We start from the raw sequence: 14,188 nt of genomic DNA on the forward strand, positions 1-14,188 counted from the left end.
ATTTTCGGCTTATTCGGGTTTTTTTCGGATTTTTTTCCGGTAAAATCTTCGTAGAACAAAACATATAACGTATGCTCAAAATATTTCTTTAACCCTAGTAAGATACAACTATATAAAGTATTTTTCAAGAAAATAATACAAAATATGAGATGTGTCATGGCATTATCCTAAAATATTTAACAATAAAGACAATAAAATTATGTAATATAAATATTGCTAATTAAAAAGCCGTAATAAAAATAAACATAATCTAAAAGTACTAAGTCATGCTAAAATAAATAGACTAATAAGGGAGTATTAATTACATGACTAAACGCAAAAGAAAAAGAAAAATAGGTTATGCATTTTTATCTAAATTATTGAAAAATAAAAAATAGATATTCAATACATTCCCATTCGTAATATTGAATTGAATGTCTCTTGTTAGCATTAGTATTTATTTAATCTTGGTTTGGGCTTTTGTTAGCATTATTTAATTTACTAATATTAATGGCTATAAAATTTATTGGAGCATTCAAAAGTTCTAAGTCCAACCTTGAAATAATACCTTAAAAGATAAAATTATGAATTTTTTAAAGAAATATTTATAAATTACATCAAAATAAGTATATTTAGATATTAATATATCTAAAATTTCTATATATGTAATGTCGGGTTGGTTTGGTNGAGAATGAGTTTTATAATAAGAAATGTCTTCAAACAACTATTAGCTCACCTTTCCTAAGGCTGTAGGACCAATGTGCCATATAAAACTCCTTTTCATGTTTGGAACATGAAAATTATATATATTTTTTGAATGTTCAACTTGCACAATAAAACTGAAACTTTTAGTTCCATTGCCTTGGTGATGATATATTGTGAGTTGTACTTGGTGACGTAAACGTCACTTTATCTAAGTATACAAAAGTTACTAAACTATTATTTGTAATCAAAAAGTCACTCAATTACTTTCCTTAAGTATCATGAAAAGTCATTAAGAGGAAACAAAAGAAACATTTTATATGATACTTAGAGAAAGTTGAATGACTTTTTGGTTAAAAAAAATTGTTTGATGACTTGATATGATACTTAAGCAAAGTTGAAGGTCATAGGCATGAAACAAATTTACTAGTATATTAGCCCATTTATACAGAATGGTAAAGGGGCTTCTATGATCATCGACCATAGAAATAGAAATGAAGCGTTAATCCTTACCAACTTGATCTTGTTGCTCCTGGCAACAAACATGCATGAACCATTTCACGAAGTATGTGTCCGGATAGTCCAAAGTCTCGATAGTTAGCTCTCGGCCTTCCGGTCAAAAAACAACGTCGATGAAGGCGTGTAGGTGCACTATTCCGNAAACCTAAACCATTAGCCGGGGTTTTTTTTTCTCGGTTTGACTCGGATTATCGGGTTGGTGCGATTTTTCGGTTTCCTTTGTACACCCCTATCCAGAATTATCTAGCAAAATGTTAGAAAATAATACGCAAAACGACTTTGAGGCGTGAAAGTTATCGCCTATATGCTGATTTGGGGAAACATACCCTTTTAGAAAAGTTGTCTTGTTCACAAATAGACATATCTAGACAGACCCGTTCAAGGACATATGATGCAGTTCAGTTACTAAGCTCAGATCCAGGATGACTCTCTCATATTGGGCCTATTAGTAGTTAGGCCTTATTTTCATTTACAGACCCGATCCTTGTCCGATTTAGTTAGATATTTTGTACATATAACCAAAACCTTCTCTGTTATTTTTTTAATTAATGAAAATCTATCTTTTATTTAGCTCATGGTTTCAACATCAATTCTCTCTCCTCGTTTTAGAGACTAGGGTTTCTTCTCCATCAATCTCCATTTTCATGGCTGCCTTTTACCTTAACATGGTATCAGAGCCGAGATCCGTGTAGCTCTCGATGAGTTCTGTCGATTCATCAGTTCAATTTTTCGATTTGCTCGAGTTTTGTTTTGCCGGCGACGGACAATTCGTGTTTTTCTCCGGGACGATTTTTGGGGTTTTTCTTGAAAAATCAGTGCAAAGCTTGCTCTCCTTAGATTAGCTGAAGCAGAACTGGTAATATCTTCGAATTCCTCAAAATTTCTCATCGCTGTCATAAGTTCTATGCCCTAGCTTAAGAATATTTGGTATTATCTCTTGTACTCCATATTGTATCCGAGGTTGCTATTAGATGCATGTATTTTCTTTCAATTACTTGTTGTGAGAACCATTTAGTTGTTAGTTAAACGATAGATTTGTTTGATAAAAATGAGTACTGACGAGGCCACAACCTCCTCACCTGTATACTCCACCATTAGTCACTCTATTGACTCTTCCCATCCCCTATATGTACATCCATCTGATAACCAGGAAACTTACTTATACCAGTACCTTTCATTGGAACTGGTTATGTATCCTAGAAGAAAATATTCTCATTACGCTATCTGCAAAGAACAAGGCTGAGATGATCAATGGAAGAATCTCTCAGCCATCTCCTGATTCCCCTCTCTATGACCACTAGGTAAGATGCAACAATATGGTGTTTGCATGGTTAAGCAATTCTTTGTCTAAAGATATTGCTGATAGTGTCTTGCATTGTGACACTGTATGGGAGATTTGAAGAGATATAGAGGAGAGGAATGGGCAGTCTAATGCCAGTAGGTACTATTAAATTCAGAGAGAGATTGCTGGTGTCTCACAAGGGTCTTCTGGTATTGCTAGTTACTATACCAAGATTAGGAAGTTATGGGATGAGCTGAAGATCTTTTGATCCATCTACATGTGGGGCTGAACCACAATATAGTGAAGGGAAGAAACTCATCCACTTTCTAACTGGGCTCAATGACACCTACCCCATTGTCAGAAGCAACATCTTAATGATGAATCCTGTGCCAACTCTAAGAAAGGCTTATTCTATGCTCCTTAATAATGAAAATCAAAGAGAACTTCAGTCATCAGGGGCCAGCTTCCTCTCGGAGTCTGCCTCTTTTCTGTCAAGTCCTCTCCTGCTCCACCTATTGCTCTCTCTCAGCCCAACACTACTAACAAAGTCTACTCTCAGAGAGTTAATTTTGACAACAAGAGGGTGACTAGTGTTTGCAAATATTGTGAGAAGTTTGAACATTTTGTTGACAAGTTGTACAGACTCCATGGCTTCCCAGTAGACTTCAAATTCACTAAGGGAAAGAAGTCTGTAGCTTGTGCTCAAGTTGATGAACTTAGGATGGATTCTTCATCCCCCTTTGAAGGTACAACACCTGCTCCTACTCATGGGTTCTCCAAGGAGCAATACAAACACTTAATGAATCTCTTCCAACAATCACACCTAACCACACCAATCCAGGAGACTCCTACTAGCAATGCTACAATGGGTGCTTTTGCAGGTGTGTTCTGCAGCCTTGCTGTATATTCTATTACCTTGTGTTGTGCTTCAGATTTAAAAGTAAACACTTGGATTCTAGATTCATGAGCAACAAATCATATGACATCTCACAAAGATCTCTTGCACAACATTCAACCTTTACCCTTTCCTTTTCTAGTAACACTCCCAAATGGTTATAAAGTAAAAGTCACTTGCACTGGTTCTCTAAATCTTGTGCTGATTTTACTTTGTATAATGTACTTCTAGTTCCTTCTTTTCAGTTTAATCTCATCTCTGTTCCTCAATAAGTTTCTCAATTCAGTTGTACAACCTTCTTTACCAAATTTTCTTGTCTCGTATAGGCCTTTCTCTGAAGAGGCCATTGGAAATTGGTAGAGCACCAAATAGGCCGTATGTAATTCAATCATCCTTTGAGTTGTCTAAACTTGATTCATCTATAAATACCATTTCAGCTATTACTTCTTTACCCAAATTGATTATAGTGCTTGTACTACCTCATGTAATCATGTTACTTCAAGCAATACAGCTGATTTCTTTTGGCATCTTGTGGGGTCCCTATCATACTAGAATATATCAAGGTTTCAAATACTTTCTAACTATTGTGGATGACTACTCTAGGGTCACTTGGACTTATTTGCTTTCTTGTAAATGCAATGCCTTCAATCTTATTAAAATATTTGTCTTTATGGTCAAAACTCATTGTCACACTTTTGTTCAAACACTTAGATCAGACAATGCCTTTGAACTTGGTTCCAGTTCTCAGGCTTCTTCCTTCTTGGCTGAATCTGGCATCATTTATCAAACCACTGTACCTCACACTCCCCAGCAAAATGGGGTGGTTGAAAGGAAACATAAACATCTCTTAGAAACTTCTAGGGCCTTGCTTTTTCAGTCTAAACTCCCTGTCAAGTACTGGGGAGACTGTGTCTTAACAGTTACCTATCTCATTAATAGGTTCCCTTCCGTTGTTATTCAAAACATGTCTCCCTATGAGAAGTTACATGGTCATCCTCCCATTTATAACCATTTGAGAACTTTTGACTGCTTGTGTTATGCCACTTTACCTAAGATAAAGAGAGACAAGTTCCAACCTGGAGCCTCTCCATGTGTATTTATGGGCTACCCCTTGGGTAAGAAGGGTTATAAGCTTTTGAACTTAGACACTCATTCTATCCTCTATTCTAGGGATGTTAGCTTTCATGAGCACATTTTTTCCTACCACTCTTCTACTCTTTCTTTTGTCCCTCCTTCCTATACAGTGTCTACCCCCACTCCTGCCTTCTTTGAAGATACTCCACATCATGTTCCTACTCCTCCTTCTGACCATCCTCTTCCACAGTTCTTCTCTTCTCCTTCTCCTCCTCCTACTGAGGTACCTTCTTCACCTCATCCCGCCCTTTCTACAGATCCCGATCCTCTCAGACATTCCACTAGAGTCACTAACCCTCCCATCTATCTTAAAGATTACATCTGAACATCTGTCAATTCTACTGCTGCATCCAAACTTTCCCCACCAGTTTCTGCTTTCCACGAACCTCATCATTTTCAGTAGGGTGCCCCTCACCCTGCATGGCAAGATGCTATGCTCAAGGAATTTCAGGCCTTGGATGCCAATCATACTTGGGATATTGTGCTTTTACCACCTGGAAAGAAAGCTATTCCTTGCAAGTGGGTATATAAAGTCAAACAGAAAAGTGATGGGTCCATTGAAAGGTATACAGCCAGGCTGGTCATCAGAGGTGATTCTCAACATGAAGTCATAGATTATACTGAAACTTTTAGTCCTGTGGTCAAAGTCACTACCATCAAATATCTCCTGACTGTTGCTATCAAACACAACTGGGATGTTCATCAATTCAATGTCAAAAATGCATTTTTTCATGGTGACCTTCATGAAAGGTCTACATGAAGATCCCCTAGGGACTCACTGTCACCACCACCTCTTCTGATCCTCCTTTGGCCTGCAGGTTGAGAAAATCTCTTTATGGCCTAAAGCAAGCCTCAAAGCAGTGGTTTGCCAAACTTTCTGTTTCTCTTATTTCCAGAGGGTATTTCCCCAATAAGAATGCCTTATCTCTATTTACCAAGGTGTCTTCCTCCTCCATTGTCCTTTCGGAAGTTTATGTAGATGACATTCTCTTGGCTGGCAATGATTCTGATGAAATGGTTGCATTGAAATCATTTCTGGATCAGCAATTTAAAATAAAGGACCTTAGTTCTGTGCATTACTTTCTTGGTCTTGAGGTCACCAAAGTTCTTCAAGGCTATGTTGTCAATCAGTACAAGTACACCAGGGACCTCCTCCAAGAATTTCACTGTCTTGATGTGAAGCCTGTTCTTACTCCCCTTGATCCTCATGCCAAGCTCTCCCCTGATGTTGGGGATCCTCTTCTTGATCCCTCATTGTATAGGAGGCTCATTGGCAAGCTGAATTTCCTCCAACACGCCAGGCCCGATATCTCCTTCTCAATGCAACATCTCAGCCAATTCTTGGTATCTCCTAAGGTGCCTCACATGTTGACTGCTCTATATGTCCTTAGGTATCTTCTCAATGCTTCTTCCCAAGGTGCTCAACAACACAACTGATTTTTTACTATAAGCGTACTCGGATCAGATTGGGTTGCTTGCCCCATCTCCAGGAAATCTGTGACTGGGTATTATATTTTTCTTTGGGGTTCTCCTATTTCTTGGAAATTCAAGAAGCAGCAGACTGTTTCATTGTCTTCTTCAGAGTCTGAATATCGAGCCCTCAGGAAGGTTCTTCCTGAGGTTACCTGGTTGGTTCGTTTGCTTAGTGAGATGGGTCTGGTGATTTCTTCCCTCGTCCTTGTATTTTGTGACAGTGGGGTTGCACTTCATATTGCTAAAAATCTTGTGTTTCACGAGCATACCAAGCATATAGAAGTCGATTGTCATTATGTGCGTGATGTTCTTTCCACTAGCTTAATATCTCTTCAACATGTCTCCACTACTCACCAACTTGCTGATGTTTTAACTAAAGCTTTGACAGGTGTTCCTCATCACAGGTTGTTGTCTAAGCCGAGTGTGTTCCCACCCTCCAACTTGAGGGAGGGTGATGGAGTTCAGTTACTAAGCCCAGATCCAGGATGACTCTCATATTGGGACTATTAGTGTTGGGCCTTATTTTCATTTAGGGACCCGATCCTTGTCCGGTTTAGTTAGATATTTGGTACATATAACCAGAACCTTCTCTTTTATTTTTTAGATAATGAAAATCAGTCTTTTATTTAGCTCATGGTTTCAACATCAGTGCTCTCTCCTCGTCTTAGAGACGAGGGTTTCTTCTCCTTCAATCTCCATTTTCATTGCTGCCTTTTAACTTAACAACATATCTGTTTATTTTTTAAATTTAAGTATATAGTGTACTTAATTGCTCACATTTAAAAGTATGTGTCCTAAATCAAAGACATGAAAGTGACTAGTGCTAATAAGGCTCCAAAAAAACTTCTTCTGAAGTGGGAACAATCTCACACTTCCCAAATTCAAAATAACAAACTATCTTACACAAAATGCTTTTACAGATGGTAAATAGAAATTTCTTATGTTATATTAGTATAGAATGACATATGAAAAAGAAAATGAAAACTAAAAAGTAGACTCCAAACCAAACCCCAGGTTAGTATTGTAAGTTTAGGAAATCAGGAAGTAGCCATTGTAATTTAGTGAACTACTCAAGAGAGAGATTATTGCTATTTAATTTTAGGAAATAAAAAAAGAAGCTAATGTAATTTCCACTGGCCAGCTAGAAGAAGACGTTTTCCCTATACGGCGTCTACATTCTCACTTAACTAATGACTTTTTATTCCTAGGGATTGCAAGGAAGATGACTAATTAATTTTTTATATATCAAAACAAAAAAGGAAGATTAATGTTTAATTTTTTCTTGTTAATCACACATCAAAATGATTAAGTCATATCCATGACGTACGGAGGGGGTGGATGAGTGATATTTTTGTCTTCAATACGTGTTCCTTCTGTGCTTATGGCCAACTATAAATACTCCAAAAAATTTCCCTACTGATTATATTGCAAACCAAGTTCTCAATCAAGATTAGTAAAATGAAAGTATGCATGTCTAAAATTTTAAATATAATTTTAATCTGCGTTTTAATTCTACGACGACATGTTCTTTGTATTACTTCTTATTTTGTGGTATTGGTTGAGTTGTGATTATCTGACATAATTTCATAAATTGGACAGCAAAAGATAGTTATCAAATTATGCATGGATGGGAATGATCAGAGATCTCGGACCAAGGCTTTCAAGATTGCTGTTTCTCAACCAGGTACTTGTCTTCTTCAGTAATTTACCGATTCCAATCAAAATCTTGTGGAACACATTACAAAGAATGGTACTGTTATATATGAGACATGAGTGGTAAAAATAAGCCCATAAAAATATGACTCGTTCAACTATGGCAAATTTTATGTTGGTTGAACTAGACAAATGTTCATAGCGGATTAATTTGGGCATTGGTCAAGTCGATTCATCTAAAAGTTAAGTTGAATTGGGCTAAATATATAGCTCAAATTGACTCATAAGAGAACTTGGCAAAAATTTAATTAAGAAATGTTTGATATATTAAATATAGTCATAATAATATAAGTTTTCTTAGATTTGTTTAGTGACTAAATAAATTAAACTTCAGAAAAAAAAAACAAAACAAAAAAATTAAAAAACGACGAATTATTTGGCCCAGCTCAAATAATACTTGGGAAGGATAATGACCCGTTCATTTATTGACTCAATCCATTTAACTTGCCAAAATTCAGTTCAACCTGCCTATTTGACACCGTTATTATTTCATTGGTGTCCTTTTACTTAGGAGTGGAATCAGCAGCTATGCAGGGAAGCAAAAATTACGAATTACAAGTGTTGGGAGAGCAGATTGACGCAGTAATTCTTACAAACTCGCTTAGGAAGAAGTTGGGTCAGGCGCAGCTGGTGAGCGTTGGCCCCGTTGATGATGCGGACAACAAAAATACAAATTCTGATACAAGGTCTGAAGCTTCAGCTACCGTGCCTCAGTCGCCAGCCTACAGTTACCCTGTTTATGCTGTACCTCAATACCCAGTTTACGAAGTTAGAGACTCGAATCTAGAATGCTGCTCCATTATGTGAATGCCAGCTTGAATTATCTCATATGGAACAGTCTATAATACCGGAGCTTTTCGTTTGCACAAATCTACTTAAAGAGCTCAGCAGAGCAGTACTTCTAAGGATTTTCCTTGTTTTTGGATTTGTAAAGTCATGTGTCTACCCTCGAAGTCCGATAGCAATTGAATTTATACGCTGTTTTAAGAATACGTGATATAATTTGATACAAATTGAGAAAACAGATTAATATTGAAATCAATGACATAACTGTAATTGCAAACCGCACGAGTTGAACAGTCTTAGCCTTGAAGGTTGGTCAACCTCGAGTCTAGAAGTTCTTCAACCGATGCCGGAACAGAATGATAAGGTAACAAGAATTAGAAATAACAGTGTATTGCTTTGAGATGCTTGTTACAATGTGTATTACAAATAATCAGGCCCCCCTTTTCATAGTAGGAGAGTCTTACTCTAGATAAAATTCCATAAAAGGTAAAAAAAACTCATGATTTGATAACTAATCGGCCTCTCCTTGATACGTGCCGAGATTCACGCCATGATATCAAACTAATCGGCCTCTCCTTGGTCCGATAATGTTTCCTCGAACCCATTCAGAGTCGGGGTCAGTTCCGGAGTTACGGGCTCGATGATCTTGAAGACGTATGCTCTGACTACGTGCCTTGGTTCGATATAATCCCAGGTCGATCTTCAACCCATCACGTTTCAGTCCCGACTTGTCATGCAATAGACGATCCGGTTTCGACCGTATACAGATAGTCCCCCCCCCCCCCAATTTTCGGAGAGTAAACGACGAGAAACAAAATGAGCCCTCGATCTTCGTCTCGATTCTTCGAGCCAGAAATGACAAAACTGACGAAACGTCTCGTCAGTCACGTCTTTAATGACATTAAATGTTCGTCAGTTACTGGTAGGCCATTACGGGTTTTGAACCGTCGTTTGCAACATATAAATACCCCCGCATTATCTTATTCAAACTTTACTTTCAAAACCTCTACCCTCGTACATCAGAAATTTCTATATTTTCCAACATCAATTCTCCGATTACTTCTGAGATCACTTCATAAGAACTTCTGCTCTTTACCTGAAATTATCAAACACATCCTTTTAACTTCCTCTTTTATCTTAACTTCCATAAAAATGGTGAAGACCCGAAAGTCTGTTCCCAGAAAGAAACTCCCTCTGCCTCGCGGCCGGCTGAAGAGGAAAATGTTTCGTCTACTGCTGCTAAGGAAATACACCAGAGCCCTCCTTAAATATGTTCGTTCCTGTGGGGGGCCCACCGGTGCTGACTTCAATGTCGAGAAAACCTCTTCCGTACCAGGTCGGTGCGAGCCGATCTCAGATATATATGCTCGATCACCAATAGTCTCCTCTCTAAGTTCAAGGAAGATTGCAATTGGGCCGGTAAGCACGTGTGGGTGCCTACGCCCGAGGAATTGATTACTACCCACGTGGAGGATTTTTTTAAGTGTTTACACTTATCACTTCATGTTGGGCCCTTTGGACCCGGTCATCATCGCCTTTCTGTAAGAGGTACGAGGTGACCCTTGTTCAAATTCATCCCTCCTTCTGGAGGTTTGTAATTCTCCTCCGCTTTTTGGTAAGCAAAATCGACAAATGCCCCTTCACCATTGATCATCTCATGCCTCTGTACAGTCCCCGACTCTATCGAGGGGGATTGATAAAACTTGCCCATCGGGCCACTAAGGCCCCATTATCGAGTATAGACGAGGATCGAGATCGAGGTTGGTTTGGCCGATTCGTTCGAGCGAATACATCGGATCTAATCCCGGCCGAGGATATGCCATTTCCCGATAAATGGAACATAAAACGTAAGTATAACCTTACCTTTAAGATTTTGTTTATTTCTTTTCCTTTTCCTCCCTTCTTATTGATGTTTCGTGGTGAAGTTGTTTCTCGGATGCCGGATGCAGTTCCCTGAATTAAGGAGTGGGTTGAGGGAATTGTGTCACAGAAGCCCTATTCCGAGCGCGCGTGGCGCGAAATTTCAAAGGGCCGGTAGGAGGCCCGTTCTCACGGTAAGATTCTTTCCTAGAATAGACATCACTTGGGTTTCTTTTGAGTTTACTCATCTTTTTTTCTTTGTAGGCCTTGGGAAGGATGTTGCAATCAGGCTTCCGTTCGGAGATGAATACGTCCTCTCCCAATCACCTTCTCCGAAGAAGGATAAAGAGAAGAAAAGAATAGGGGCTCCAACTTCCCCAATCCCGGAGAAGCAGAAACCGAAAATGAGGCAGGTGCGCTGATCACGCCCAACTCTAGTCCTAAAAAGGATAAGCGGTCGCTGCAAATATAATCCGGTCTAAAAGTCCGGAGTCGAATCCTACAGAGAAGTAAGGCTTAGCTGTATCGCTTTAATATCACCAAGAAGAAAAGATTAAACAATTTTCTAAATTATAAAGATTGCGATTTATATTTCTAACTAATTAACTAGCAAACACTACAAAGCAGTAAAATTATCAACTAACGAGACAAAGGGTTGGAGACTAAATTAAGGAGGTCTAGAGTTATGATTTCCCCAATTGTCGGAATCCTTCTAGCTATGTTCCCTACAATTTTGCCAATGTATTCTCTATTGATCGTAAGCACTTTAGGTGCCGTAATTCTCTCTCGAGCAACTACAACAATTTACTAGAAATATTCTCTCGAACTACGCTAGTTGGTTTATCTAACCGCTCATTATGACCACGTCAAAACTTTGTTATTTCTAAACCTACCTTTAAACCCAATATATTGATTTCTCACATACGTCAGGAGTGACGTTGTTCAACAACTACCTAAATATGTACTCTCTCTCAAGCAGTACACACTAAATAGGCACAGTCAATTGATGGCCATTCAATCAACAACAACAAACACATAGTTGAACAAGTAGAGAAATCCAAAGGCTCAATTATATAAAAACATAACAAGAATTTATCCTACAAAGGTTCTATCAAAATCCTAGATAATAAATTAGCTATTCATAATAGTATGTAAAACTACAATACTAAAAATCATAACCAACAATGAAAAATAGGAAAAGGAAGAAAAAATTCGTTGAAGAATTTCCGGCCTTGCTCCTATTGTGTCTCTGCCTCCTTAGGTCGAATTTGTGTCAAAAATTGGTCCAACTTTTCAAAAATACTATTTTTCCATGTATATATACCAAGTAGGGTCGGGCCCAAAATATTATACCTTCTCCTTCGCGAAAAAGGACATATTTCACGTCTGGACTGCCGCGGCCGCGGACAACCGCGGTATATAGCAGGTATACTGCCTCAGCCCGCCTCAGCTCCGCGGTCGCGGTTTCGACCGCGTTTTTCACCTTGTTCCATGTGGAATTTGGAAAAACGTAACATGAAAGTTGTAGCGCTTTGAACTATCTTTCCAACCAAATATTGTGGAGCCCAAATGGAGTACTGAGCAAAAAGTTATGTGCATTTTACTAGACAGTGCGCAATATACCTACTCGATTCTTTGTTTTGTTGCTCTATCATCCGTTGATCCCCGAATACGATCCCGGCTTAATTCCTTGGTCTTTTACTCAGACTTCAAAGCTCTAAATCACTTGAATTCATTCCATAACATCTAGCTCGGAATCACTCCTACAAGGCATAAAACACACCGTTAGTGCAAAACACTAGCGATTAAAGCGCAAACTCAACTAAAGTGCAGTAAATTAGAGTGTAATAATCGACTAAAATACGTAATTATAACCTATCATCAACACCCCACACTTAAACCATTGCTCGTGCTCGAGCAATCAAACTACACTTTTTTTTATAGATACGACCTTTTTAAACAATTCTCCTAACTCATCACACCAAGAGTATTTAAAATAGAATAAACACAAAAGCGTAACATCTTCACCTCAAGATTTGACTCACAAGTACCACGCATTATTCACAACTCACCTACTTACTCTAACATAGAGGTCACTGACATTACCTTTCCTTTATGAATCAAGTGCCCTCACACAACAAAAGAGAGTAGTTCCACACAATAAAATTTAAGAACACTTACGAACTCAAAATAGAATTTAAGGTCATAATTACTCGAGTCCTAAAAAGGATAAGCGGTCGCTGCAAATATAATCCGGTCTAAAAGTCTGGAGTCGAATCCCACAGAGAACTAAGGCTTAGCTATATCTGTTTAATATCACTAAGAAGACAAGTTTGAACAATTTCCTAAATTATAAAGATTGAGATTTATATTTCTAACTAATTAACTAGCAAATACTACAAAGCGATAAAACTATCAACTAACGAGACAAAGGGTTGGAGACTAAATTAAGGAGGTCTAGAGTTATGATTTCCCCAATTGTTGGAATCCTTCTAGCTATGTTCTCTACAATTTCACCGATGTATTCTCTAACGATTGTGAGTACTTTGGTTGTCGTAATTCTCTCTCGAGCGACTACCACAATTTACTAGATGTATTCTCTCGAACTATACTAGCTGACATTAATTCACTGCTCACTACGATCGCACCAAGGTTTCATTATCTCTAATCCGGCCTTTAAACCCTCCGTATTGATCTCTCACATACGTTAGGAGTGATGTTGTTCAACAACTACCTAAATATGTATCCTTTCTCAAACAACACATAATAAATAGGCACAGTCAATCGATGGCCATTCAATCAACAATAATAAATACGTAGTTGAACAAGTAGGGAAATGCAACAGCTCAATTATATAAAAACATAACAAGAATTGATCCTACAAAAGGTTCCATCAAAACCCTAGATAACCAATTAGCTATTCATAATAGTATGTAAAACTACAATACTAAAAATCATAACCAACAATGAAAAATAGGAAGAGGAAGGAAAAACTCGTTGAAGAATTCTCCGCCTTGCTCCCAGTGTGTTCTTGACTCCTTAGGTCGAATCCCCGGTCTCCTTAGCTTCCATAGGTCTAAATTATGTCAAAAGTGTGTCCAACCTCTAAATATACCGTTTTTCCATGTATATATACCAAGTAGAGTCGGGCCCAAACAATTATACCTTCTCCTACGCGAAAAAAAAAATATTTCACGTCTGGACTGCCGCGGCCGCGGTCAACCGCGGTATATGGCAGGTATACTGCCTCAGCCCGACTTAGCTCCGCGGTCGCGGTTTCGACTGTATTTTTCACCCTGTTTTGTTCGGAATTTGGAAAAACGTAAAACATGAAAGTTGTATACCGTTGAGTTAGATTTCCAACCATGTATTGTGGAGCCCAAATGGAGTTCTGAGCAAAAAGTTATGTGCATTTTACTAGACAGTACACAATATGCCTACTCGATTCTTCGTTTTATTGCTCTATCATCTGTTGATCCCCGAATACAATCCCGGCTTAATTCCTTGGGCTTTACTCAGACATCAAAGCTCCAAATCACTTGAATTCATTCCATAACATCTATATAGCTCGAAATCACTCCTACAAGGCATAAAACACACCGTTAGTGCAAAACACTAGCGATTAAAGCGCAAACTCAACTAAAGTGCAGTAAATTAGAGTGTAATAATCGACTAAAATACGCAATTATATCCTATCATCATGTGCAAACCCAAGGAAATAACCGGCACCCTCCCATCGGACATAGTTCACCGGTTGAGGGATGAGTCCGAAGAAAAAGAAGAAAATTCCGAGCTGGTGGCCTGAGTGTGAGGCAACACCGCATTGCCTCAAGCCAGGGAGGTTG

General features: G+C 38.3%; 1 protein-coding gene across 1 annotated transcript; it reads left to right on the forward strand.

The window, feature by feature from the left end:
- The first annotated feature begins 7,381 nt into the window (after window positions 1–7,381).
- On the forward strand, window positions 7,382–8,883 carry LOC109211503 (heavy metal-associated isoprenylated plant protein 16-like). Its single transcript, XM_019375040.1, has 3 exons — window positions 7,382–7,448; window positions 7,584–7,668; window positions 8,209–8,883. The coding sequence occupies exons 1-3, from the start codon at window positions 7,443–7,445 to the stop codon at window positions 8,502–8,504; spliced, it is 387 nt and encodes a 128-aa protein (XP_019230585.1). The 5' UTR covers window positions 7,382–7,442; the 3' UTR covers window positions 8,505–8,883.
- Window positions 8,884–14,188: the final 5,305 nt, after the last annotated feature.

This window comes from Nicotiana attenuata, unplaced genomic scaffold (genome assembly GCF_001879085.1).
Source record: "Nicotiana attenuata strain UT unplaced genomic scaffold, NIATTr2, whole genome shotgun sequence".
Taxonomy (NCBI): domain Eukaryota; kingdom Viridiplantae; phylum Streptophyta; class Magnoliopsida; order Solanales; family Solanaceae; genus Nicotiana; species Nicotiana attenuata.

Coding starts and splice junctions, on each gene's coding strand:
- LOC109211503 (XM_019375040.1), top strand. Junction 7,669..8,208: donor GATTGCTGTTTCTCAACCAG/GTACTTGTCTTC, acceptor CCTTTTACTTAG/GAGTGGAATCAGCAGCTATG.